The sequence below is a fragment of the Sphaeramia orbicularis genome, chromosome 19 (assembly GCF_902148855.1).
Source record: "Sphaeramia orbicularis chromosome 19, fSphaOr1.1, whole genome shotgun sequence".
In the NCBI taxonomy this organism is placed as follows: domain Eukaryota; kingdom Metazoa; phylum Chordata; class Actinopteri; order Kurtiformes; family Apogonidae; genus Sphaeramia; species Sphaeramia orbicularis.
Window position 1 is genome coordinate 28,872,631 of NC_043975.1, and position 27,922 is coordinate 28,900,552.

At 34.9% G+C, this 27,922-nt stretch overlaps 1 protein-coding gene across 2 annotated transcripts; it reads left to right on the forward strand.

Moving 5' to 3' along the window:
- LOC115439380 (pleckstrin homology domain-containing family S member 1) lies at nucleotides 1-27,374 on the forward strand. 2 transcript variants are annotated; one of them, XM_030163221.1, is made up of 17 exons: nucleotides 1-128; nucleotides 561-598; nucleotides 2,233-2,330; nucleotides 2,437-2,555; nucleotides 2,655-2,789; nucleotides 4,256-4,331; nucleotides 4,457-4,486; nucleotides 4,646-4,699; nucleotides 6,944-7,024; nucleotides 7,539-7,622; nucleotides 7,910-7,950; nucleotides 8,128-8,181; nucleotides 8,312-8,437; nucleotides 13,043-13,165; nucleotides 19,972-20,067; nucleotides 23,153-23,288; nucleotides 26,383-27,374. In XM_030163221.1, the coding sequence occupies exons 1-17, from the start codon at nucleotides 31-33 to the stop codon at nucleotides 26,458-26,460; spliced, it is 1,467 nt and encodes a 488-aa protein (XP_030019081.1). In that variant the 5' UTR covers nucleotides 1-30; the 3' UTR covers nucleotides 26,461-27,374. The 2 variants fall into 2 exon arrangements, with proteins under 2 accessions (XP_030019081.1, XP_030019082.1); XM_030163222.1 differs by lacking the exon at nucleotides 4,646-4,699.
- Nucleotides 27,375-27,922: the final 548 nt, after the last annotated feature.

Consider the following 27,922-nt stretch of genomic DNA (forward strand, 5'->3'; position numbering starts at 1 on the left):
AAGAACCTGAAACTCCAGTTCTGAGTAAGAATGTCCTTGCAGGATCCAGCCTCCGCACTTCCTCATGCAGTATTACTTTATGTCTGGGACAGCGAGGTGAGCAGGACTTCTACACAGCTGCTCCACAGGTAAGTCCCAGGTCTTTTCTCTTTATACAGGTAAATGTAACTGTTTTAGTATTATTTATTAATCTGATGTGATAAAAACTTTTATATTTTACAGTTTACCTTCAATAATGTAGCTGCTTGCAAAATAGTCATTGCATTTTTAAAAATCTAGACACCTTTAAAACATCTAAAAAAGATCCTTAAATATGACTTGATTATAGTTTTAATCTATTACGAACAGGGATTTAACTCAACTAAAATGCAGTCATTTTTTTTTTTTTTTTTTTTTTAAATAAACTGTGCTCATTCATATGTAGGTGAACATGCTCTGTTTCTCAAATGCATGAGTCAGGTTTTCAGACTCACATTGTTCATTGTTTAAAAGGTTAACCATTTCCTTCTGGATATTTTTATGCTGATTTCACAAACTGGATTTGTTTCTTTTTTTCATAGGTGCGGTGTCACGATGCATAAAAGCCAGAAGAGCACAGGTAGTACAGATAAATCTATTCTATTGTTTACAACTGTTTTTAGTTATTTATGGTACTTCAGGTGCTACTAACAGGAATATTCAGAGCAAATCACCCAGAAACCTAAACAGTGTGAAAATATCAGTGTCATACAGGATCAGTGGCGGATTTACCAACTGGCACCCTTGGTATCGTGCCCCCCCCCGTTGGAAAAAAATGGTGCTTTGATCAGGAATCGAGCTCTGGTTTTCCGCGTTGTCCTATGAAGCAACCTATTTCCTATCTGATTGTTTTGGTATTTTTCTGTGACGTTTACATCTAAGCTTCAGGGTTAATTAAGATTATAGTGTACACTGTGTTGTGAAATGTGACTGTAATGCACAGTATGCTCTGTAAACAAGCAAGAAGTTCTGCTGAGCAGGAATATGACAATTCAGAGAGGGATATCACATTTGTACACTACAAACAAAAAGTTAAGGGTATTTTTAATTTTTGGGCAATTTTTTTCAGTTGGGATTCTTGCACAGCGCTTTTTACTTTTTTGTGTGTGAATTGAATTGAAACACATTTTTTTAATGACCAGAACTAGTTTTATTTATAAATGGCAAAAATGACAAAAAATGACAAAAAAAAAAAGAAATATCCTTAAGTTTTAATTTGTAGTGTATGTATATGTACCAGTGGCAGCTGCTCGTCTTTCAGAGAGGGGAAGCTCATTGTCAGCTTACATCAAAAAAATTGTCAAGTTATTTAAACATAAATTCGGCCCTCCATTCCTTGTGATTTGTATATTTGTGTATTTACAGTGCAAGAAATGAACAAGTAATTTTGTAGCGGTTTCTCTCTTGATTTCACAGCAGAATGTGCGACAGTATTAAACTGAACTGTGTCAGTAAAGGAGTAGATCTCAAAATAGCTGTCAATCAAATGGGATTCAGCCTTTTGACTGATCCTCCAATCAGCACGTGGAAGCCCGGTGTCCAGCCCGGCCAAGGTCCATTCACAGTTCCATTCACCCCCAGAGACGCCGAGCGTCCGGGGGCGGGACAACATCGTGGCATTTATCCAATTACCATCCAGTTTTGAGGCAATGAAAAAAACTGTTCCACTCAGTCCCATTGAAGTCCTTTGACGCCAAGCATCTTCTGGTAAATGCACTGACCATAGACTGTATGAGAAAACAGCGCAACGGGAATGTATGAGAAGTAAACAACATCAAGTCTGTTGATTTGTGATAAAGCTGATTCTGAACGAACTCATCTTTGAGATGAACGTGTTCTAACACATTTGTAGTCAATGAAATGTCAACACAACCGTACATATTTAACCATTTAATTTTCATAATTTTAGGGGAAGCTGAGCTTCCCTTGCAGTCTATGAGAAATCGCCTCTGATATAACCCCCATCCCCCCTTCCATTTTTTCTGGATCCACCACTGAGGATAGATCATTTATAGAAATTTGATGCTTATTGATGTTCTTTGTTTTAAAGTGAATGTGAGTGAGAGGAAACACATTTAAATGCAAATCCGTCATTTGATCATGTGTTCATTCTTGGGATTTACAGTAAAAAAGAAAGTTTTAGATCCCTGTCAGTAAATGGGATGTTCTTCCAGTGAATGTTCACAAAACAATAGACTTTTCATTTGCCCTCAGGTGGAAGTGCAGTGTTTTACAGACCAGTTGGAGGGGTGACAGAAATAAGAGCTGGATACCTGTTCAAGTCTCCACCCCAAAAGAGACTGAAGACAGAGGTGACAGATTGGATTCACTCAAAAATATACTTACAAATATGAACAAATGTAAACAAACAAACTATATATGTATGTGTATATAATTAAGGTTTTATTTCCTTTGCAGAAATCTTGGAAGAAGCGATATTTCGTGCTGTTCAAACTCAGTGAACAAGAACATCAACTCAAGTACTTTCGGAATCCGGAGGAAAAGGACAGACCACTAGGAGGGATTGACCTGTCACAGTACATACATCACCCTGAAACACTCAGAACATACACCAACATGTTTATTCAACCATATTCTCACCTCACAAGTCCTTTTTTATTGTGTCTCTTTGTCAGGATTTCGCTTCTGTATGTGAGTCCTCAAAACCACGCCAGATGGGCTTGGATCCAGAAGAGCTTGAAGTGCTCAGCGTCCTGTGTGCTCTACATCCGGGCTGGAGACCGGGACTACTTCCTGGTCGGGGAGAGCAGGTCAGTCAGCTGGTTTTACGGGTGGTGAGAAGTACTGAAATGGAATTTATTGCTTCTTTGCCAGGCTTCATCCCTTTTGCTGCACTGTACCGTAAAAAACACCCGTCAAACTGTACATGAGGTGAACAGGAAAGTGTTTTCACTGGTATTCGACAAAGGGACAGATGATGTAATCGCGGTTTTGCTTTGATGCTGTAGATTGTAGATACTGTTACATGAAGTATGTGTACCCAACCTCATCTAAAACCTCATCGTAAACCTTTAGAAATGAAAGAATGCCCTGTTACCTTTGTGTTCAGAGCATATTTGATATGTCTGAACTTCAGATAATGATGACACGACACATTCACAATGCTGCATAAAACACTTCCTTCTGCTCTTTATTCATTCATCAATTATTTCAGGATTTCAAAGAAAAGAAAATATGATGTTGCTTCCCTGTTTGTTTGTTTGTTTGTTTGTTTTTATTGTACTAAAGCACAGGTGTCAAACATGTGGCCCGTGGGCCAAATCCGGTTCGCCAAAGGGTCCAATCCGGCCTGTGGGATGAATTTGTGAAATACAAAAATTACACAGTAGATACTGAAAATCAGTGGAGTCAACATAGTTTTAATTCAGGTTCCACATACAGGCCAATTCAATGTAAAGTGGGTCAGACCAGTAAAATAGTCTCATAATAACCTATAAATAATGAAAATGTCAAATCTTCTCTTTTTTTTAGTGTAAAAAAAGTAAATTTACATGAAAATGTTTACATTTACAAACTATCCTTCTACAAAAAAATGGGAAAAACCAAAACAAATATGAACAACCTGGAATGTCTTTAAGGAAGCAAATGTCATTTTAACAACATTCTGCTCATTACTAAATGCTTTGTGTATTTGTAATTGTAATGTAAATTGTAATGTACAAGTGTAAATGATAAACTGAGGCAGAATATTGGTAAAATTGCACTTATTTTTCTTAAGTTGCACTTCTTCCCGCCCTTTTCAGGCATGTAAATGGAGCTATTGTGCTGTTCTTCTGTCTAAGATTGTTATGATTCTTGATTTTTGTATTATGTATGTTTTGCTAGTTTGCATATATGTTAAATTTCATTGCATGTTCTGAATAAATCAATTAAAAAAAAAAAAAAGACATTTCAGATTGTTCATGTAAGGAAACTTTGTTGATGTAAATATTTTCATAATGTAATTTGACTTTTTTCACTGTTATTATTTTACTGGTCCGGTACATTTGCGATCATATTGGGCTGTATGTGGCCCCTGAACTAAAATGAGTTTGACACCCCTGTACTAAAGTATACTAAACCAATAAATGGCTTCCGTTATGCTCACACTAAATTGCTCCTAAATGTGACTTTTTTTCACTTTCTATTTCATTTTGGAATTGGATTGTAAATTAAATGTATTAACCATTATCCAATGGTCTTGAAATGATGTTTCCCATGTCCTATTTGTTGTTAGTGATGAGGTGGATGGCTGGTTTTCTGACATGTTTGAAGCCCTGAAAAACCAACCACAAAAATGTCTCAGTAGCGAGGTACTTTTTTTAATACGTATATATGGAATTCATATAGATAGATCGTTGTTTTTTTGTCTAATTTTTGCATTTTATCAGTTTTATTACTGCCACTGACAGTTCTTTCATGTTTCTTTTTTTATAAGGAAATATCTAATGGACAGTCATCCATTGAGGTATGTATTAGATGAATCAGTTCCTTGTTTCGAAATGCCCACTCTTTCAGTGTCCCTGGGGAATTCGATAAGCAGCCTCATACATCATCTATTAATGCTGATAATCAAGCAGATATCTTTCTGACTTTTGAAAACAGACTTCTCTCCGTGTTTTTACAGGTTATTTCACAACCCCATTTAAGGAGAACACAAACTACCGCTGAGTTTGAAAAGGTTTGTTCACAATATTACAACCAAAACTCTTGGCTAAGCTTTCTAAATACACACAATTCTGTAAATCTGATTTTATCTCAGTCCGCCTTAAATCTGTTTGTGGTGGGGGGGCTCTCATTGATCAAACAATATACTTTAGTCTTTGTATGCAAGAAAAATGCCCACAATATATCAACCAGTGGTGGCTGTCCGTCTTTCAGAGAGGGGAAGCTCATTGTCGGCTTACAAAAAAAAGTCAAGTTATTTAAACATAAATTCGTCCCTCCGTTCCTTTTTAAGAAAACGGTCAGTGACCTTATCGTACCAACTGAACAAGAAAACGCTGAAATTATGTTAAACTGAAACAAGGAAGTACAATAAGTGTGTTTTATTTACAGTGGAAGAAATGAACAAGTAATTTCATAGTGGTTTCTCTCTGATTTCACAGCAGAATGCGCGATGGTATTAAACTGAACTGTCAGTGAAGGAGTAGATCTCAAAATAGCTGTCAATCAAACAGGATTCACCCTTTCGACTGATCCTCCAATCAGCACGTGGGATTCTGGCGTCCAGCCCAGCCGAGCTCTGCCCACATCTCCATTCACCCCCAGAGACGCCGAGCGTCTGGGGGCGGGACAACATCGTGACATTTATCCAATTACCGTCCAGTTTTGAGGCAATGAAAAAAAACTGTTCCACTCAGTCCCATTGAAGTGCATGGACGCTGAGCGTCTACGGGCAAATGCATTGACCATAGATCGTATGAGAAAACAGCGCAATGTATGAGAAGTGAACAACAGTGAGTCCGATGATTTGTGATAAAGCTGATTCTGAACGAACTCGTCTGTGAGATGAACGTGTTCTTATACATCTGTAGTCAATGAAATGTCAACACAACGGTACATATTTAACCATTTAATTTTCGTAATTTTAGGGGAAGCCGGGCTTCCCTTGCAGTCTATGAGAAATCGACTCTGATATCAACCAATATTTCACAGTGTTCTTTTATTTTTATTTATTTATTTATTTATTTCAAACATGCAAAGAAACAAAACAAAACAAAACAAAGCAAAATAAGACAAAAACAAAATAACATTTAAATGAACAGAATCTATCTTCAAGTCCGTTCAAGTCTGAATTTTGCATGGTCGAAAAGGAGTAGGAAGAAGTATAACCTTATTTAATTCTACCCCTCAAGTGTTTTTACATCTTTATCACTAACTTAATACAACAATCAAACAATACATTTTTCCTAATTTTAGCATTCAGCCACAACTAACACATAATGCAGGAACTGAATTATACACAACAATATGATCATGGCAGTACAGTCATATAAACAGACTCAACAATTCAACAATTTTCTTCAATAATTACAGCATATTTATCAATACAAGATCATCCACAAACAAACAGCCCTCATTGTCATTATTAAATACTGTTCAAATTCATAAACATATTTGTATTTATTCTATTAAGTATTATACACATAAAGTTGGAATAATTTTGTTTTCAGACACATTCCTCATTTTATTCTAATTTATACACATCAGTAATCACTTCTGACCAGATACAATGATTATATATTGAGTCCCAGTTACACTTTATTTATCAAGAATGAATCACATTGTGACACTCATTTCATGAGAAGAGTTACAAATATTTTATTCCAACTGTATTGGCAACAGTGTATATGTTCTAAAATGATTTTTTAGTTCACACAATATAATTACCTTTTTTTTTTAAATTATATTATTTATAGATTTAACTATATAGGACTGTATTATTCATAGATTGACAGTAGAGAGGTGTAGGTCAACAAATCCCAGAGCCAGGACTTCAGTGTTGTGGCTCGTAGTCAGCAGGCCTCAGTCACCTTTATGATATATATATTTTTTTTCTATTTTCATGTCTTTAACATGTTTATATTTTGCAGTAATTTCCCCAAAGTCATGTGTGGCATCAACTTAAATGACAGATTTTAGAATGTATAATCAGTTGGGGTTGATTTTTGCGTTCAGAAGCTCTCAAATACAGCGCTACATTGCTGTAAAATTACACAATAATTGTGATTACATCCTAGTATTCCCACGTGGTAATCTACATTAGGCTTTAACTAAAAATAGAAGTTATTGATCTGACTCAGGGACACTGAAATGGGCTCCAGATATCACTCGGCTTGTGTCATTTCACTACATAGAAAATATCTTCAGTCACATACATATTGTATGCTGTTTTAATGTGTGTGGGTGTTTTCTTTTCCAGCCTGAACAGAAAGCCCGCTCCATGTCTGACCCGTCCTCAAACACTTTTGAAACGTCTGACAACAAAACCGAAAAACCAAAGGTGCAACCTCTAAACTTCACTGTGTCTACTTTGGTTGAAATGATGATTCATAAAAAAACATAAATATTATTCAAAGAATTAACCCATAAAGACCCAGTGCTACTTTTGCGGCAGTTCCCAAATTAATTTTTCTCTCCATTTTACCTCTTTTGAGTGATTTATCGCCATTTATTGTAATATTATCCTCTTTATTTTGAGGTTTTTTAGTATACAGCATGTACTTTCCTATATTTAAGTCAATAATCATGTAGATGTTCATAAAAGCTCAGAGTAAATTCAAAATTTATTACATCAGAAACAGAGAAAACTGATGAAAAAGGGACTCTTTCTGTCAAATGTATTACTGATTATTTACGTGTATTGATTGGATTAGTGGATCAACAGCTACTAAACAGTTTACATTAGTTGATGCTTTTGGTTGCTAGGGGCTGCTTGGGTCTTTATGGGTTAAAGCAGTAAATGTGGCTTTGTTTTTAGGAGATCTGTCATGTTGTTTTTGTCATATTGACGGCAGGTTGAGGATTACGCCAAAAGACGAGCATCAGAGCCTGTGAATCCGATCTATGACTATCCCAGAGCCTACTTAAGACACATCCAAGTAATTCACCTATTCATTAATTTTTAATTTACTTGCATTAAAAATTACTTTCTTTGTGAAGACTATTTTCAAACACTTTCTAAACAAAATGAATTATCCATAAAAATATTTAAATAATCAGTGTATTGTTTCAGCTCAGTAAATACAGTACTATCAGTTACAGTTTAACAATTTAAATCCAAAAGCAGAAACTAAATAAATCTGATTCGGTTCTAAACTGCAATGCTCTGAAACTAAGACATATAATTCTTCTTTTGTTTTTTTTTTCTCCTTATAATGTGAACAAGGGCCAGGTAAATGGTGAGACACACAGACACACAGAATCAGTGTAAGTTTTTCATGTGTTTAAGTGTATTTGTGTGTGTTGTATCCTCACTTACAAAAAACAAACATTTATAACCTCACCTACTACTATTACTTTATTCCTTTTTTATTCATATGGTACATCCTTGTGTTGTGACCCTGCATTCTAAAATATGTATTATTATTGATGATTGTGTCTTAGATATGAATCTATGGATGAGATTATGCAGCACAATGAGCAGGGAACCCAAGAACTGTAAGTTGGATTTAGAGTGTCCAGTACAAATAGTTCAATTCTACACAGTTGTTTTTGTTTTTTTTTTTTTGAGGGGGTGGGCGGTATTTTAACTCTGCTGAGTATAGTTGATTATATTAAATGCTTTTAGGGACCTTGAAGTGGAAGAGGCTACCGCAGGCAGCCTGATGAGGTCTCTCAATCATACCTTTGAAAAGCTGAAGACACAGTATTCCCCAATGTCTCCGTTCTCTGAAGAAACAGCGGGTGAAGACAGGTAAATCTCAGAAAAAATTACAGGGGCAGTTGCTTCTTTTGTGGGCCATGTGTATTTTTGACTTTTGTTTGTCTCCAGTGTCAGTGCTGCCCTATGCTCTTTCTTTTGTGTAACATGTTTTGTTCGTGCCCTAGATACCAAAATAACTCACTCATCGAAGGTAACCACAAAGCTCAATGGCTCAAATAACCTAGACTGACAACAACAATAGAGTTGCTTTTGCCATGCACAAGTGTCGACACTTCATAACCAGCGAAGGAAAGGCAGCCCGAGCCAGTTTGGCAACTCATGCACTTGACTTTACATCTAGTAAAAGAGGGTATATGGGAACAGGAGGCATGACACTGATTATCTGCACTGATTGAAGTTTATCTAAGCCATAATCAATCATGTAATGTAGACTTTTGTGGTGTTTGAAGTGAGATGTCATATTCTACATGCAACAGTTGTCTAACCTATTAGTTATCTCCATAACACACATTGGGCCGGATCTACTAAAGCAGGGGTGTCAAACTCATTTTAGTTCAGGGGCCACATTCACCCCAGTTTGATCTCAAGAGGGCCGGACCAGTAAAATAATAATAGTGAAAAAAGTAAAATTATATTATGATCAGGTTTAGATCTACAAAGTTTCCTTAAAAATCTGAATGACATGAACATCTTGAATTGTCTTAAGAAAAACGAGTGCAATTTTAACAATATTATGCCTCAGTTTTATCAGTTTGTCATTTACACATGTGCATTACAATCGCACAAAACATTTAGTATCAGGCAGAATATTGGTAAGACTGCATTTACTTTTCTTAAGACATTTCTGTTTGTTCATATTTGTTCAGATTATTCACTTTTTTTTGTAAAAGTATAGTTTGGTAATGTAAATATTTTCATGTAATTTTACTTTTTTACACCAAAAAAATAAAGAAAGAATTTGGGGTTGTCATTATTTATAGGTTATTACCTCCGCCAAGGAGGTTATGTTTTTGCCAGGGTTTGTTTGTCTGTCTGTCTGTCTGTTTGTTTGTTTGTTTGTTTGTTTGTCTGTCCGTTAGTGTGCAACATAACTCAAAAAGTTATGGACAGATTTGGATGAAATTTTCAGGGTTTGTTGGAAATGGGATAAGGAAGAAATGATTAAATTTTGGTGGTGATCGGGGGTAGGGGGGGGCCCACGGGGGGGGCCACTGATCAGCCTTGGCGGAGGTCTGTGCTCTCCGAGTGCTTCTAGTTATGATAATATTTTACTGGTCTGACCCACTTGAAATCTAATTGGACTGTATGTGTCTGTATGTCGAACCTGAATTAAAATGATTTTGACACCATTGATTTTTAATATCTTTAGTGTAATTTTTGCATTTCACAAATCCATCCCGCTGGCCGGATTGGACCCTTTGGCGGGCTGGATTTGGCCCCCGGGCCGTATGTTTGACACCTGTGTACTTAAGGTTTGTGTGTATAAAAACATGTGCAAAGTCATTGCACATGCAAAAAGTGTACAAACTGATTTACTAACAGTGCACACTAAGGGTTGCGTCCTTCAAAGGTGCAAAATAGTACATCTGCATCATGCAATGGATATGCAATATGGGCGTGTGTGTAATTTAGCACATGCAAAGTGATTTATCAAACCTGAAAGCAAGTTTGCTCATAGAAACTGTGTCTATATTTAACACATTTCAAAGGGAGGGGCAAATGGTTTGGATGCATAATTGTGCACACATGGAAGTGGTTATTGTAGCAAGAAGGAGATATCAAAATGATGAAACAAGACGTTCACTTTCATGTGAACATTTTTGGGATGACGGAAGAAAAATTAATTGAGACGTATACCCCCCCCCCCCCCCCCCCCACACACACACACACACACACACACACACACACTTTATGAGACTCTTGTAGCAAAGGCTACTTTTCCACTTGGTTTGATGATTGTGATCAAAAATATGCACCGACATTAGGCTTATTTATTCTTATTTTATGCTTTGTATTTTCTATTCTTAAGTGAAAGTCTGGTGTTTTCCTATATATTAAATTAATTGATCATGTAGATCAGGGGTGTCAAACTCATTTTCTTTCGGGGTCACATTTAGCCCAATTTGATCTCCAGTGGGCTGGACCAGTAAAATAATAGCAGAATAGCCTATAAATAATGACAACTCAAAATTTTTTACTGCAAAAAATAACATTAAATGATGAAACTATTTCTTTCCAAAACAAAAAAGATGTGAATAACTGAAAAAAAAAAAAAAAAAGAAATTTCTGAAGAAAAACAAGTACAATTTTATCAATATTTTGCCTCAATTTATGATTTATTCCAGTGCATTATGGATCAGATCTACTAAGGCACAAAACAGGCAGAATAATGTTAAAATTACACTTATTTTTCTTTAGACATTTCAGGTTGTTCATATTCGTTCAGGTTATTGACATTTTATTGTTAAATGATATCAGAGTTTAATGTTCTTTGCAATAAATCAAAGAGAAAAAAATTGGTGTGCCATTATTTATAAGCATAATATCATATTATTTTTCTCACATTAAGCCAAGAAGAAAATTTGGAGTCATTATTTATAGGTTATTATGCTATTATTTTTGAGTTTGATGCCCTTGACTGTTAATATCTTCAGGGTAATGTTTGCATTTTGTAAATTCATCTCGCGGGCCATACTGGACCCTTTGGCGGGCCGGTTTTGGCCCCCAGGCCGCATGTTTGACACCTGTGATGTAGATGTTCATAAAAGCTCAAATTAAAGTTGAGGGATTTTATATCAAAAACAGAGACAACAGAAGAAAATGTGACTTTTTCAGTAAATTATATGGTTAAATGAACATAACATTTTAATAATAATAATAATAATAATAATAATAATGATAATAAACTTTATTTGTATAGCACCTTTCATACAGAAATTGTTACCCTTGCAATGTTGACATTTTGTTTCTGTTTTATATTTGAACTTGTTTTATTTATTTGATTTTATTGTTTTATTGTTTATTGTTTGATTGTTTCTTAATGCTTTTATAATTTTTTTTTTATTGTGTTTTTAGTCTTCTGTACAGCACTTTGGTCCACTGTGGTTGTTTTGACCCTTTCATGCATGACGTCCACATTTATGGACACAGTTTAAGCTCACTTTCCAAAGGGTTATAAAGGCAATATTCTCCAAACCACATGGGGGCGGTCTCTACAGACCCTTAGCAGTATAATGAAAAAAAGTATCATCTTAGTTTTAGAATTTTGATGGGTCTGTGATCTCATAAAATTAACCTCCTAAGACCTAGCTACTGGTTTTCTGTGGCAAGAGTTTCACAGCTTTATCCAAAAAAACAAAAAACAAAGAAAAACTGTCCATCGCAAAGGACATTCCATAAAAATTTAAAAAATGCATCTGAAAAAACTGTTGCATCATGATGTTTCCAATATAAGTAATTATTTAATTTTAAAAAAAGCCCAAACTTGTACTTTCCTGGGTCTCAGGAGGTTAAATATCTTCTTGATAAAACCCTATTTTTCAAAATTTCAGAATGCATTTCAACTTTAGCCTAATTCTGAGTAATAAAATCAATGAAAAAAAATGTTTTTTTTTTTTTTTTTTTTCATAAATCATGCATGAAAGGGTTAAAGTGCTTTATAAAGTTGGATTGGATTGGATTAAACAAGTGTCTCCATCCACTGTCACTGATCCAACTCCATGTGTTTTACTGGCAAATCAATGTTGGAGAAGATGGCAATCACTACGAAGCCTCTGAATGTCCAAATGGGTCATATCTGATGACCATGAAAAGACAACAAACTGCATTTTACAACAATTATTTATCTGTATTGATAGGATTAGTGAATCAACAGGGATTTAACTTTTCATATCAGTAAATAGTCTTGGTTGCCAGTGGATGTTTGGGTCTTTATGGGTTAAAATAACATGTACATTGTTGTCATCATCTCCCGCTTAGAAAATCCTCAGTTTGCTATTGTGGCAAACTGTGAGATAATTTTGCATTTCACACTTGCTTTTGATTTCTTTTGCGAAAGGCCAACTGCTGTGCTGCTCTGCTGAAGAACATCTTTCCTGCTACATTTGGCATATGGGTCGAAAGAGCTGTTTCTAAAGAGCTTTTTAATTAGAATTCCTCTTGTGCCTCCACGGTGACATGGGAATTATTTGCTTCTCCCATGCCACCTTGATGAACTATTTAAAAAAACTCTCAAGACATCTGGTCTCTTTTTGTGTAACTGAGAGGAAATGTCATTGGTTTTTGTGTTGTTCATTGCTCTCACAGTTATGTTTCAAGTGTCCTTACTGTCTGCCTTCCCACCACAAGGACGCAAGAGTTTCTTTCTGTTTGAAGCTGGAATACGGTGCCAAGATCTGTTCTAATATCTGCCTGTGAGTCACTCCAAACAATAGTGCATCCAGAGCCAGATGGCAGTCTTCATTTCATAGCTTTAGTGGGTGTCGGCAACATAAAAAGCATCGATCTCGACTCGTAGTTCACAGGAACCTCGTTGTGGTTTAGATAATAACAGAGAACACGTCCTTGACTTCTAGTTGAATGAATCTGAGCATGAGTTGAGATCTGATGCTGTGATTATAATACCCGCTCTTACAGAGAGAAAACACGTCCGACTTCAGAGTCCGGCAGCAGCTCCAGCGACAATGGAGCCATGTCACCTGTGGAAATGCTAGACAGACCAAAAGAAACAACAGTGGGGAAACGGAGATCCATGGACAGGTGGGAGTCACTAAAAAAATGAAAACTGAAACTATATGAAACGGAAAAGTAAAGTGTTCACATTGTGGATCTGAGTTATAATAGGGCAAAAGCAAGGCAATTTTCTGTACACACACACACACACACACACACACACACACACACACACACACACACACACACAGGGTGATTCTAAACCTTTTATCAGGCAAGTGACTATTTTTGGTCATTTCCTCTAACATTAAATATGGCAAGGCAAAGGCAAATTTATTTATATAGCACCATTCATACACAAGGCAATTCAAAGTGCTTTATAAAGGCATAAAATTACATGAAAATAATAGAGAATAAAACATTAAACAAGAGGAGAGTTCAGAAAAGATACAAATAAAGAAGGAAATTAAAAGAGATAGTTAAAACAACAGCTAAAAACAGTCTAATAAAATTAGGAATTTAATATTAAATCAATCAAGTTAAAATTGTGAGTGTCAGTGCAGGTATTTCAACTGAAAAAAAAAAAAAAACTACACTGATCAAAGGCAGCTGTAAACAAATGAGTCTTTAATCTTGATTCAAAAGAACTGACAGTTTCAGCCGACCTGCAGTTTTCTGGTAGTTTGATCCAGATGTGTGGAGCATAAAAAGTAAAAGCTAAAAGCTGCTTCTTCCTGCTTGGTTCTGAATGTGGGGACAGAGAGCAAAATATGGGGCTAATCTCGTGCCTCGATGAGGTCCAGAAGTGTGTTAGTTTTTAGAACCACTATACAGTGATTTAGAGAGGTTTTTTGGAGATTTTACATAACACATCAACACATACCACACTAATTGTGCAATAAAATGCAAGCTAACCTCAGTGCAAGCACACATAAAAGAACTGTGTAAGAGAAAAATAAAAGAAAAAGAATTAGAAAAATAAATAAATAAATAAATAAATAAATAAATAAATAAATTAATTAATAAATTAATAAATTATTATTATTATTATTATTATTATTATTATTATTATTATTATTATTATTATTATTATTATTATTATTATTACACAAAGAAAAAAAAGGAAGTTGTCACACTCAATAGCTTTATAGATGAGTATAATCTATTGTTGGTTGAGAAAGTCCATTAAGGGTGTCCACACCTCTTTGAATTCTTGCACTTTACCCCTAATTACATAGGTTTACTTTTCTAATGTGACACACATTGCCATCTCTCTAATCCAGGAGTGTGTAGACAATTGGAAAAAATCCAAATCTTACCAAGTGTATTTTTCTCATTTTTACTCAAAATATCTCAAATATATATCAAAAACAAACAAAAACAAACAACAAACAAAAAAAGAATTAAGCAAAAAATCTGCCGATAGAACTAGTGAAGTAAGAGTTCTTGAAATAAGATTTTCAAGCTCTATTGTCTAAAAATAAGTTCTTATATCTCACTGAAAAGTTACTCTTTAGGTGATTATGTCTCATTTTAAGTGTGATGAGATATTTTGACTAGAAATTAGAAAAATACACTTGGTAAGACTTAGATTTTTGCAGTGAGGATACTTCAGTCTGAGGTAAAACAACCATCTTCCTGGCCTGGAGGAGGCCAAAGCTGATCAGAGTCTTACACATAGAGTTGGCAGAAAAGTTATCTGGATATATCCTTAAAATACAAAGTTCTGCTAAACAGAGTACCTGGATACTTGTGACTTTACTTAGAGTGTAGACAACCGTTTTCCAAAAAGTAACCAGCTTACCACATTCCCATACACAATGAGTTAAAGTACCTTTCTCAGTCAAACATTTCATGCATGTATCTATTTGAAGCTGTAAATAGTGAATATGAGTGATTTTTGTCAGTTTATGACCTTGTAACAGTTGTTTTATTGCATGTATTTACTTTTTAGCAAGTGCTGCTTGGATGTTTTATGGCAAGAAGAGGTAGATGACGATGTGTAATAACGCACTAAGGTTGTTAATTTGAATTTCAGAGTATTTCAATGAGTGCCCTATAAAGCACAGGTGTCAAACATGTGGCCCGGGGGCCAAATCCGGCCCACCAAAGGGTCCAGTCTGGCCCTTGGGATGAATTTGTGAAATGCAAAAATTATACTAAGATATTAACAAACATTTTATTTCAGGTTCCACATTCAGACCAATTCAATCTCAAGTGGGTCAGACCAGTAAAATACTATCATAATAGCAGAAATAATGACACCTCCAAATTTTTCTCCTTGTAAATGTAAATATTTTCATGTATTTACACTAAAACAAAGATTAATTTAGCAAAAAAATGTGAATAACCTGAAAAAATATGAACAACCTGAAATGCCTTAAGAGAAGCAAGTACAATTTTAACAAAATTCTGCCTGTTACTAAATGTTTTGTGTATTTGTAGATCCACTGTGATCTATAAGTTATAATGCACATGTGCAAATGATCAATTGAAGCAGAATATTGTTAAAATTACACTTATTTTTTCAGTTTGTTCATGGAATTCACATCTTTTGAAAGGATAGTTTGTAGATGTAAACCTTTTCATAATGTAAATTTACTTTTTTCACTCTAAAACATAGAGAAAAGTTTGGAGTTGACATATAATAACATAATAATATATAAATTTTACTGGTCCGGCCCAGTTCACATCAAATTTAGTTGAATGTGGCCCCTGAACCAAAATGAGTTTGACACCCCTGCTATAAAGGGTTAACACTTAACAGAAAGAAATACACTTTAAAACACTGTAGTTAACCAGATACTAAAAAAAAAAACTATATGGGACAGGAAAATGAACCACAGCAGAGAAACTAAAGGATGGGTACTTCCACTAAACAGTTGCTCCACTTATAAACAATACCAGAAGTCATTTAACCCCCGCTGCGGCACCATCTGTTCTGTTTCCAATCATAAAATCAAAAACAGCTTTGTAATAGTTACTGAGAAGAACAAAACAAAACAAAACACATAACCTGATTCTTGAGTCAGTGAAATAAATCACTGAACAGGAACGCTGTGACCCACAGACATCTTGCTGATCGGGTACGACTGGTTTCTGAAGGTTTCTACAAACAGACGTGGTTTAATAATAGTAAAATAATAATAAGCTGCACTCGACATTAAACACTACAAAGTCAGACGACTCTGCTGCTTGAATGTAAATGAGTGCTTCAAAGAAAATTAGAAGGTTTTCTTTACAGATGCTCATGTTGCTGTAAATGAGAAAAGAGATAATAATAAAGGCAAATGTCTTCTTTTTTTGGAGATGGTCACTGTTGGCATTTTTGTTTTCACCTTTCAGTCATTTTCAAAGAGTTGCTAGAACGAGTATGCAACAAATATTAATATTAATTTAATAGAATTAAAAGTACAGTGGAATGTTGTTTTCAGACACATTCCCAGTTACACTTCATTTATCAACAATAAACCACATTGTGACAAGGAGGTAAAAATATTTAATTCCAACTTTATTAGCAACAGTGTATATGTTTTAATATGCATTTTTCGTTTCACACAACATAATTAACATTAGAAAAAATGATTTAAAAAAATATATATACAGGGTGGGGAAGCAAAATTTACAATATTTTGAGGCAGGGATTGAAAGACAGTGTATGACCAATTAGTTTATTGAAAGTCATGAGAATTTATTTGCCACAAGAAAATGTACATAATAGAAAATGTTTTTATTCTATGTGTCCTCCTTCTTTCTCTATAACTGCCTTCACACGCTTCCTGAAACTTGCGCAAGTGTTCCTCAAATATTCCGGTGACAACTTCTCCCATTCTTCTTTAATAGTATCTTCCAGACTTTCTCGTAATAGTTTTGCTCATAGTCATTCTCTTCTTTCCATTATAAACAGTCTTTATGGACACTCCAACTATTTTTGAAATCTCCTTTGGTGTGACGAGTGCATTCAGCAAATCACACACTCTTTAACGTTTGCTTTCCTGATTACTCATATGGGCAAAAGTTTCTGAAAAGGTATGGATAATAGTGTTAGGTATGATTATGACATCAATATATGTTTGGTTTCAAAACAATTGACGTAGTGCCTGCTGAGAAAAAACAACTAAATGTTCATTGTAAATTTTGCTTCCCCACCCTGTATATAAATTTGATAGAATAGAATAGAATAGAATAGAATAGAATAGAATAGAATAGCTTTATTGTCATTTGACAGCACAGTACAATGTACAGTACATCAAACGAAATAGACCCACATCCCCCTTCTTCGAAGATTACAGTGAAAGAACAGAGAGTATAATGCAAGCACATACGTAAGACATCATACATTAGAACCCCGTATACGTGGTCATATGGTGGAACTTTTTCAATGGATTTGGTGGGAGTGGGGGGGCGGGGGGGGGGGGGGGGGGGGGGGCAGGAGGAAAGAAAGAGGATAAGGGCAGACAGGATGGAAGAGGGGGGCGGGGGGGGTGGCATGCATGTGTTTTTATGTGAGTCCTTGGAAAAGTTCGTGTGTGAAGATAAGAGACAAAGAGAAGCCTTCTGTCCTGCAGTTCTCAGTTCATATATGATTGTATACTTAACGCCGTTAAAAACACATGGTCCAAACCAAAGTTATAATAGTTTTGGATTTTTCATTATAGTTTAGTTTTATTTAGTTTTGACTTTATTTTCCTCTAATCAGTTAATTTGAATTTGTTTTTAGAGAAGGTTTGCTAGTTTTTATTAGTTTTCATTTTTTCTAAATGCTTAGTTTTAGTACAGGATGGGGAAGCAAAATTTACAATGAACATTTAGTTGTTTTTTCTCAGCAGGAACTATGTCAATTGTTTTGAAACCAAACATATATTGATGTCATAATCATACCTAACACTATTATCCATACCTTTTCAGAAACTTTTGCCCATATGAGTAATCAGGAAAGCAAACGTCAAAGAGTGTGTGATTTGCTGAATGCACTTGTCACACCAAAGGAGATTTCGAAAATAGTTGGAGTGTCCATAAAGACTGTTTATAATGGAAAGAAGAGAATGACTATGAGCAAAACTATTACGAGAAAGTCTGGAAGATACTATTAAAGAAGAATGGGAGAAGTTGTCACCCGAATATTTGAGGAACACTTGCACAAGTTTCAGGAAGCGTGTGAAGGCAGTAATTGAGAAAGAAGGAGGACACATAGAATAAAAACATTTTCTATTATGTACATTTTCTTGTGGCAAATAAATTCTCATGACTTTCAATAAACTAATTGGTCATACACTGTCTTTCAATGCCTGCCTCAAAATATTGTAAATTTTGCTTCCTCACCCTGTATAAATTTTAGTTTTGTCCTATCTTTTCTCTTCTTTGCTGTCGTATTCAAAATAATCCCGTACAGGACTCTGTTGCTTTCTCCCAACTTTAGTCTCCATGTTTCCAGGTAGAGTTGGGATGAGAAGACGACTAAACGACAAGTGATGAGAAATGACGGACTGTTAAGTACCGTATGGTGGTGCTAGCTAAAATTGCTAGAGTGAAATAAATCGCTTTCGTATCAATCTGACATTGACAAAGACGAAAACGAAGGGAATTTTATCCATAATTTTTTATATGTTTTTGTTAGTTTTGTAAACACACAATACAGTTTCAGTTATCGTTTTTTTTCTTTCGTTATAGTTTTTATTCATTTCAGTTAACGAAAATGTTTTTACACTTCTAGTTTTCGTCATTTCGTTAGTTTTCATTAAAACCTTGGTCCAAACATGTGGTGTAATTTCTAGAAAATGATTTGCTCAGGTTATTATTTTGTATACGTTGCGCACGAGATGAGTAACACAGTTAACAGCTGTATTTTTTTCATTCCTGACACGTGTGACGTTAGCGTTTGGACAAATCCCTTAATGTTGGACATTGAGTCGAATGTCTGGTACAGAGTCACGGTTGACTGGTAACATTAGGTGTGGCCAAGAGTCTATATAAAGGCAGCAAAGAAAACACCCATGTGTTTTTGCCAGCTCAAAATACCACGACTTATGATATAACAGAGAGAACGTGTCATTGTCATGTTACGAGCAGGTCTGAGCTGTGGTGAAGTCGCTCGCCGTCTGCGCTGTCATCGCAGTACAATCAGTAAGTCTGAGTGATCGGATCGGTGCCAGATCAGATCAGATCGGATCCGTCGGGACAGGATCATGAGACTGAGTTCCATGCGTCGTCGCTTCACTGCTTGTTTGGAAGCCAGAGGTGGACACACCCCATACTGAACGATAACACTTTAACCCTTTCATGCATGAATTATGAAAACCTTAATCGAGATTTTTTTTCCTGAGTGTTTTTATTCGTCTTTAGGCATGAAAAAAACAATGCGATAGAATTATTTTTATGAACCTATTTTTCAGTAAGTTACAAAAATGTCCACTCAGCTGGCTCATGAGAAGAGGTACAAATATTTTATTCCAACTGTATTGGCAACAGTGTATATGTTCTAAAATGATTTTTTATCTCACACAATATAATTAACATTTTTTAAAAATATGTTATTTATAAATTTCACTATATAGGACTGTATTAATCATAGATTGACAATACAGAGGTGTACAGTCATACAAACAGACTCAACAATTTAAAAATGTTCTTCAATAATTACAGCATATTTATCAATACAACATTATCCATCAACAAACAGCCCACATTGTCATTATTAAATACTGTTCAAATTCATAAAAACACTCGTATTTATTCTGTTAAGTAATAGATAGATAGATAGATAGATAGATAGATAGATAGATAGATAGATAGATAGATAGATAGATAGATAGATAGATAGATAGTGTAAATGAACGGTTGATAAATAACCATAAAATGTAAAATGAACTTCTTACGCTTTTTTGTTTTTCAAGCCTTGACTCCTCCAGCCCAGAGGAGAGAGATATCGAGGTCAAGCAGGCAGACCTGAAGAAACATCTGACTCTAACTGAGGTGGACGGAAAACCAAGGTATGTTTCTCTCCAGTTATAGTAAATTGCTGCATATTTAATATCTGTTCATCCCCAGAGACGTTTAGGTGTTAGATGTATTTTCTGCTTTTACTTCTGTTTTACTGCAGCTTTGTCTTTAAACTCATATGTTCCAAATGATTTTTTTTCTACATTTAACCTTCCTTAAGGGATGTATCACTGCTTATCATTTCATCCTCTGCATGTTTCAGTTAAATCAGGTATTTTTTTTTTATATTTAATTTACTGAAGATGTAGAATTCATAGAAGCTCAAAGTAAGTCCAAAGGCTGTTCCATCAGAACAGGGAAAACTGAAGCAAAAATGACTTTCGTAATAAAATATATCATTACCTGAATGTAAAAACAAGTCTCTATAACTGCTACCATTTGTCAAACTACATGTTTTTTTTTTTTGTTTGTTTGTTTTTTTTTAATCAATATTGCACAAGATGATGATGTTTCTGCGTTCACTATAGAACCTGCGAACGTCCAAAACAGACTCACCTGATGCTGCTGAAACACTGAGAAACTTACCTGAATGATCTAAATGTATTGATAGAATCAGTGGTTCAAACATTATTAAACATTTTGGATCAGTAGATGCTTTCGGTGGCTGGTACCTGTTTAGGTCAAGGTCTAAACCAGTGTTTTTCAACCTTGGGGTCGGGACCCCATGTGGGGTCGCCTGAAATTTCTAGTAATTGATAAAAAAAAAAAACAACAACAACTAACCAATAAAAAATATATAGTGAGGTGACAGAGACAATCCCAATACATAAAAGACATGACAAACTGAAGCTGAAACTGAAGCACTGTGGTACTGTTTATCTTTCAAATGTTCATTGTGGTCGGTTTCAGATGCTGCAGCTCTTTCATAATTCATAGTTTGAGTTCTTGTTTGTTCAGTATTAATTGTCAGCCTTGTAAATCCAAGCTGGACTGACTGTACATATCCTGACCAAGGAAAATCTAATTCTCACTTTGTGCAGTAATCTACACCTGACTTTTCTGTCTCCGTCCATAATAATATACACTATATTGCCAAAAGTATTCGCTCACCTGCCTTGACTCACATATGAATTTAAGTGACATCCCATTCTAAATCAACAGGATTTAATATGATATTGATCCACCCTTTGCACCTATAACAGCTTCAACTCTTCTGGGAAGGCTGTCCACAAGGTTTAGGAGTGTGTTTATGGGAATTTTTGACCATTCCTCCAGAGGCGCATTTGTGAGGTCACACACTGATGTTGGACAGAAGGCCTGGCTCTCAGTCTCCGCACTAATTCATCCCAAAGGTGTTCTATGGGGTTGAGGTCAGGACTCTGTGCAGGCCAGTCCAGTTCACCCACACCAGACTCTGTCATCCATGTCTTTATGGACCTTGCTTTGTGCACTGGTGCACAGTCATGTTGGAACAGGAAGGGGCCAGCTCCAAACTGTTCCCACAAAGTTGGGAGCATGGAATTGTCCAAAATGTCTTGCTTCAGCATACCAAGAGATTTTGGAAACATGGAGACTAAAGTTGAGAGAAAGCAGCAGAGTCCTGTCTGGGATTTATTTAAATATGATGGCGAAGAAGATAAAAGATATAAAAAAAAACTAAAACTAGACTAAAACTGAGCATTTAGAAAATAATGAAAACTAATAAAAACTAGCAAATCTGCTCTAAAAACTAATTAAAACTAACTGAGTAAGAGAAAAAAAGTCAAAACTAAATAAAATTAAACTATAATGAAAAATCCAAAAGTTTTATAACCTTGAGGCAGAAACCTGGAGCAGACCCTGACCCCTAGAGGATGGACATCTGCCTTGACCAGTTGGGGTTAAAGAGAGAGGGTAAAGGAGGAGAAAAAGAGAGAGAGAGAGAGAGAGAGAGAGAGAGAGAGAGAGAGAGAGAGAGAGAGAGAGAGAGAAAAACTGGGAGAGAAACCTAAATCTATCGTGTTTAGGTCTTTGAGGGTTAAAATAACTTAAAATGTTACATGAGCTGAGGTGTGTTATGGGGAAACTAAAGCATCCATTGCAACTTTTCTGTGATTAGTTCAATTCTCATTTCACCTTAGTTTAATTAAAATACAAAACAGACCAAAAACTGTCACAAATCTCAGCCTCCCTTTTAAAAGATTTACAGTCAAATTAGTCTAAGTCATAGGTGTCAAACATGCGGTCCGGGGGCCAAATCCGGCCCGCCAAAGTGTCCAGTCTGGCCCTTGGGATGAATTTGTGAAATGCAAAAATTACACTAAAATGTTAACAATCCTTTTAGTTCAGGTTCCACATTCAGACCAATTCAATCTCCAGTGGGCAGGATCAGTAAAATACTATCATAATAACATATAAATAATGACAACTCCAAATTTTTGTCTTTGTAAATGTAAATATTTTCATGTGTTTACACTAAAACAAAGTATAATTTTGCAAAAAATGTGAATAACTTGAAATGTTTTAAGAGAAGTAAGTACAATTTTAATAATATTCTCTGTTATTAAATGTTTTGTGTATTTGTAGATCCACTGTGATCTGTATGTTATAATGTACATGTGTAAATGATAAACTGAGGCAGAATATTGTTAAAATTACACTTATTTTTTCAGTTTCTTCATGTTATTCACACCTTTTGAAAGGATAGTTTGTACCTTTTCATAATGTAAATGAACTTTTTCGCTCTAAAACACAGAGAAAAGTTTGGAGTTGACATTATTTATATATTATTATGTTATTATTTTACTGGTTCGGCCCACTGCAGATCAAATTTAGCTGAATGTGGCCCATAAACTAAAATGAGTTTGACACCCCCGGTCTAAGTTGTTAAAAACACAATTTAAGATTATCTGTCAAGTGTATATATCCATGTGTTTTAGAATGTGTCTGAGCTGCTTTTAACAGATTCGAAGTCACAGTGGAATATGTCAAGGCCGTGCTGGTAGTCTTGATGATGTTGTAGGTGGATGGATGAAAGGTGGATAATTCCAGTACTGCAAATGCCAGAGCAAAACACAATAACCTATGTGCCTGAGAGCTTCTAAATGGATCTAATTTGTGTGTGTGTGTGTGTGTGTGTGTGTGTGTGTGTTGCAGTGTGTCTGGATGGACAAGCGCACCGCAGACAGTGTGTCTGTTCCACAAAGGAGACCAAATTCTGGCCGTAAATGACCTGCACACGAGCAGCGTGGAGGAGTTTAACATGTTCATCAGCAAGTCGCTCAAAAATGAGGTACTTTTTATATTTATTTACATTTCAATATTTATACAAAATCAGTAGACTGACTGTTGCTACCCTGGCATATTGTTCTCATTTGTATTCTTTTCTTTTGTATTGTTATAAGTGTCATTCATTAAACTTAATGAAAATTTAAGTGACAAAAAAAAACAATGAGGTACATTTTAGCCCATAAAGACCCAGTGTGACTTTGGTGATAATTTCCAAATACATTTTCTCTCTGTTTAACCTTTCTTTAGTGATTTATCCCCATTTATTGTAATATTATCTCATGTATTTTGCACTTTTTTCAGTAAAAATCATGTATTTTCTTATGTTTAATTCACTGATCATGCAGATCAGGGGTCTCAAACTCATTTTCTTTCAGGGGCCACATTCAGCCTGATCTCCAGTGGGCCAAACCAGTAAAATAATAGCATAATAACCTATAGATAATGACAACTCCAATTTTTTGTCTTTGTTTTAATGCAAAAAAAACAACAACAAAAAAACAATTAAATTATGAAAATACTTACGTTTCATAAACTATCCAAACAAAAAATTCTGTGAATAACCTGAAAAAACTGAAATTTCTCAAGAAAATTTAGTGCAATTTTAACAATATTATGCCTCAACTTATCATCTCTACATGTGCATTATGGATCGGCTCTACAAAGACACTAAATACTGAGTAACAGGCAGAAAATTATTAAAATTGTGCTGAATTTTCTTTAGACATTTCAGATTGTTCATATTTGTTCAGGTTATTCACATTTTATTGTTACAGGATAGTTTGTAAATGTAAATATTTTCATATTTTAATGTTATTTTTTTTGCACTAAAACAAAGAAAAAAAATTGAAATGTGTATTATTTATAGGCATAGTGTAGGATTATTTTTCTCACATCAAAGCAAGAAGAAAATATGGAGTCATTATTTACTGTAGGTTATTATGCTATTATTTTATTTGAGATCATATTGGTCTATATGTGGGCTGGACTGGAACATTTGGCAGGCCACATTTGGCCCCCGGGGCCGCATGTTTGAGACCCCTGATGTAGATGTTCATAAAAACTCAGATTAAAGTTGAAGGTTATTATATCTGAAATAGAGAAAACTGAAGACAACGTGAAAAAGTGACTTTTTCAGCAGACATATCAATAACTGAACTTAAAAACAAGAGTCTCCATCCACTGTCATGGATCCAACTCCATGGGTTTTACTGGTGAATCCTTGTCGTAGAAGATGACGGTGTTTCCACAGTAACTATGGAGCCTCTGAACATCCAAATGGGTCACATCTGATGACCATGAAAAGATGAATAACTGTATTTTACACCAATTATTTACATGGATTGATAGGATTAATGGATCAACAGGTATTACACAGTTTACATCAGTAGATGGTTTTGGTCAACAGTGGATGTTTGGGTCTCTATGGGTTAATATCATCACACATTAAACACACATATACTCATTTGATCAATTCATCATTTTGCTTTCATATCACTATTTATTTGGCCTTCACAGGCCCGATCGCCACCAAACTCTGCAAATGAATAGAAACATTACCTGACTATCTACTAGGCACAATTTTATGTCCGTATTCAAATGTTGTGAGGTATGCTGGGAGATTTTAGCCTCTCATGCTCTTGTACAATGGCACAATGACAATAATAACAAGAAAAGCATTCGGAGAGCGCAAACCTCTGCCAAGACAGATCTGCCCCACCCCCTCACCCCCCCGATCACCACCAAAATTTAATCATTTCTTCCTTGAGCCAATGTCAACATTTCCTGAAAATTTCCTGAAAATCCATCCATAACTTTTTGAGTTATCTTGCTAATAAACAAACACGCACGCAAACACACAAAGCAAAGTGATCACAATACTTCCTGCCGGAGGTAATAATAACAACAACAATAATAATAATAATAATAATAATAATAATAATAACACTGGTCTACAATTTTTTAGAAATGATTTGCTTCAGAGATTAAATGTGCTAAATGTTACGTATTTTAATAAGATTAATTGGAAAATAAATGACAAAAGTGCTGGTTTGCTGATGTTTTCAAGGTGTATGATTAAGTGTTATTACACATATATATTGGTTTATGTACATTTATATAACAGTTTTATAAATCTTCCACTAAATAGAACCTGTAAAGTGAATGTATTCTAATGTGCAGACAGTGTTTTGAAGTAGATCTTGTAGCTCTGAGACAAATATTCCTTTTGAGTCAAACCCATTCTCTCGTTAACTCTTGAATTTCACATTTTGACCCAAGGCTGTATCTTGGAAAGTTCAGCCAACCAGCATTTTTGACTTGATTTTTCTTTATCAGTGACTCTCATGTGGTAAAATTTCCTTACTTTTATTCTGGAAGCATTTTCCTTGCAGACCAGTGTAATAATAATAATAATAATAATAATAATAATAATAATAATAATAATAATAATAATAATAATAATAATAATAACACTGGTCTACAATTTTTTAGAAATGATTTGCTTCAGAGATTAAATGTGTTAAATGTTACGTATTTTAATAAGATTAATTGGAAAATGAATGACAAAAGTGCTGGTTTGCTGATGTTTTCAAGGTGTATGATTAAGTGTTATTACACATATATATTGGTTTATGTACATTTATATAACAGTTTTATAAATCTTCCACTAAATAGAACCTGTAAAGTGAATGTATTCTAATGTGCAGACAGTGTTTTGAAGTAGATCTTGTAGCTCTGAGACAAATATTCCTTTTGAGTCAAACCCATTTTCTTGTTAATTCTTGAATTTCACATTTTGACCCAAGGCTGTATCTTGGAAAGTTCAGCCAACCAGCATTTTTGACTTGATTTTTCTTTATCAGTGACTCTCATGTGGTAAAATTTCATTACTACTATTCTGGAAGCATTTTCCTTGCAGACCAGTGTAACAATAATAATAATAATAATAATAATAATAATAATAATAATAATAATAATAATAATAATAATAATAATAAGGTATGTTCCTTGTATGTACACAGTTTGCCAGTGCACAAACACATTACCTGCAGTACGTTAATTCCTCCCTGTGTGAAACTAATTGTTTCTTTTATCAGGTGAAGGTGACCATCCTGCGTCTACCTGGATGCCAGCCCCTGCACTCTTCCAACTGTCTCTGCACTGACTCACTGTAAACCCACTGTCAGAGATAAGACTTTAAGCCACTTTATGCCTGGGTGTGTTAAAAACCAGGTTCCTCCTGCCTGTAGATGGTGTATTTTGTACCATGTATTAAACACTTCAGACAACACACAGTATTTTCTCTGTCAGTAGCCCACACCTGCTCATTAGCCACTTTACTGGTTTACTCGATCGAAACGTCTAGAGGAGCCAAACTTAAGATGTAGATGAAGGATTTTTAAGTTATTTTATGAATCTTAAATCAGATAAGTTAAATGATTACATGCATTTTACTTGGCTTGCTGTGTAAACACTGACTTAGCAGGATGTATAATGTACATACTCCATACTACTGTATATAAGATGTTGTCTAAAGTTATACTAGAGGGAAATTAAGGTTGTTTCCTGCTGCTGCATGCTGCCCTACAGTGCCCAAATTGCACTCTCTTCTCATTAGTTGTGTGAAATGTAACAATGCTGCAATATGTACCTACGTATGTGCATATTTACCCTTAAATGATCTTACTGTCAAAGCATTCTTACAGAACAAAAGGACACAATGTATCTGAGAGAGAATGGAAAATGTCACCTCTAATGATGACAAAGGAACGGATCTTTTTTTGGAACTAAATCCCTGCTTTGACGTGTATTTATGAAGCAGCGTCAGTGTTCCAAGTTCCATGACTGGTGTAAATGTCATCACAGAGCCACGTTGAGTCAGTTCTTGTTTGTTCAGTGTGCATCACCTGTGATCAAATAGGTCACCGCACCTGGAAATGATTGTAAATACTATCTGAAAATATACATACAGCTCTGGAAAACAAACAAATAAATAAATAAGAGGCCACTGCAAAATGATCACTTTCTCTGATTTTACCATTTATAGGTATGTGTTTGAGTAAAATTAACCTTTTTGTTTTATTCTCTAAACTACCGGCAACATTTCTCCCAAATTTCAAATAAAAATACTGTTATTTAGAGCATGCATTTGCAGAACATGACACATGGTTAAAATAAAAAGATGCAGTGTTTTCAGACCTCAAATAATGCAAAGAAAACCAGTTCATATTAACCCTTTCATGCATGAATTATGAGAACCTTAGTCAATATTTTTTTCTTGAGTGATTTTATTCCTCTTTAGGTCTGAAAAAAACACTGCAAGTGAAATTTTTTTATGAACCTATTTTTCATGGAGTTAGAAAATTGTCCACTCAGCAGGACACTATGTGTTTAATTTTTGAAGCAAAGAAACATTTATTTAAAGCCCCTAGAAATTGATATACTGTATGAAAACTATGAAATAAAAACATTTTTAATGCCGCTAATGCCATTTTCTCACATTTTAGTGTTCTCTAATACTAGTTATTACTCACTTCACAGAGATAATACGCAAAAAAAACCCAAAACTTTTTAATTAAGAAAACTGTTAATTACAGTATAATAACAACTAGCAATTGACTTACACTAAAACACGTT

Bases quoted from the DNA above. Each gene is read 5' to 3' on its own strand.
- LOC115439380 (XM_030163221.1), top strand. From the start codon at position 31: ATGTCCTTGCAGGATCCAGCCTCCGCACTTCCTCATGCAGTATTACTT. The intron at 7,951-8,127 runs GTAAGTTTTTCA...ATTGTGTCTTAG, and splicing joins CACAGACACACAGAATCAGT to ATATGAATCTATGGATGAGA. The intron at 8,182-8,311 runs GTAAGTTGGATT...AAATGCTTTTAG, and splicing joins GAGCAGGGAACCCAAGAACT to GGACCTTGAAGTGGAAGAGG.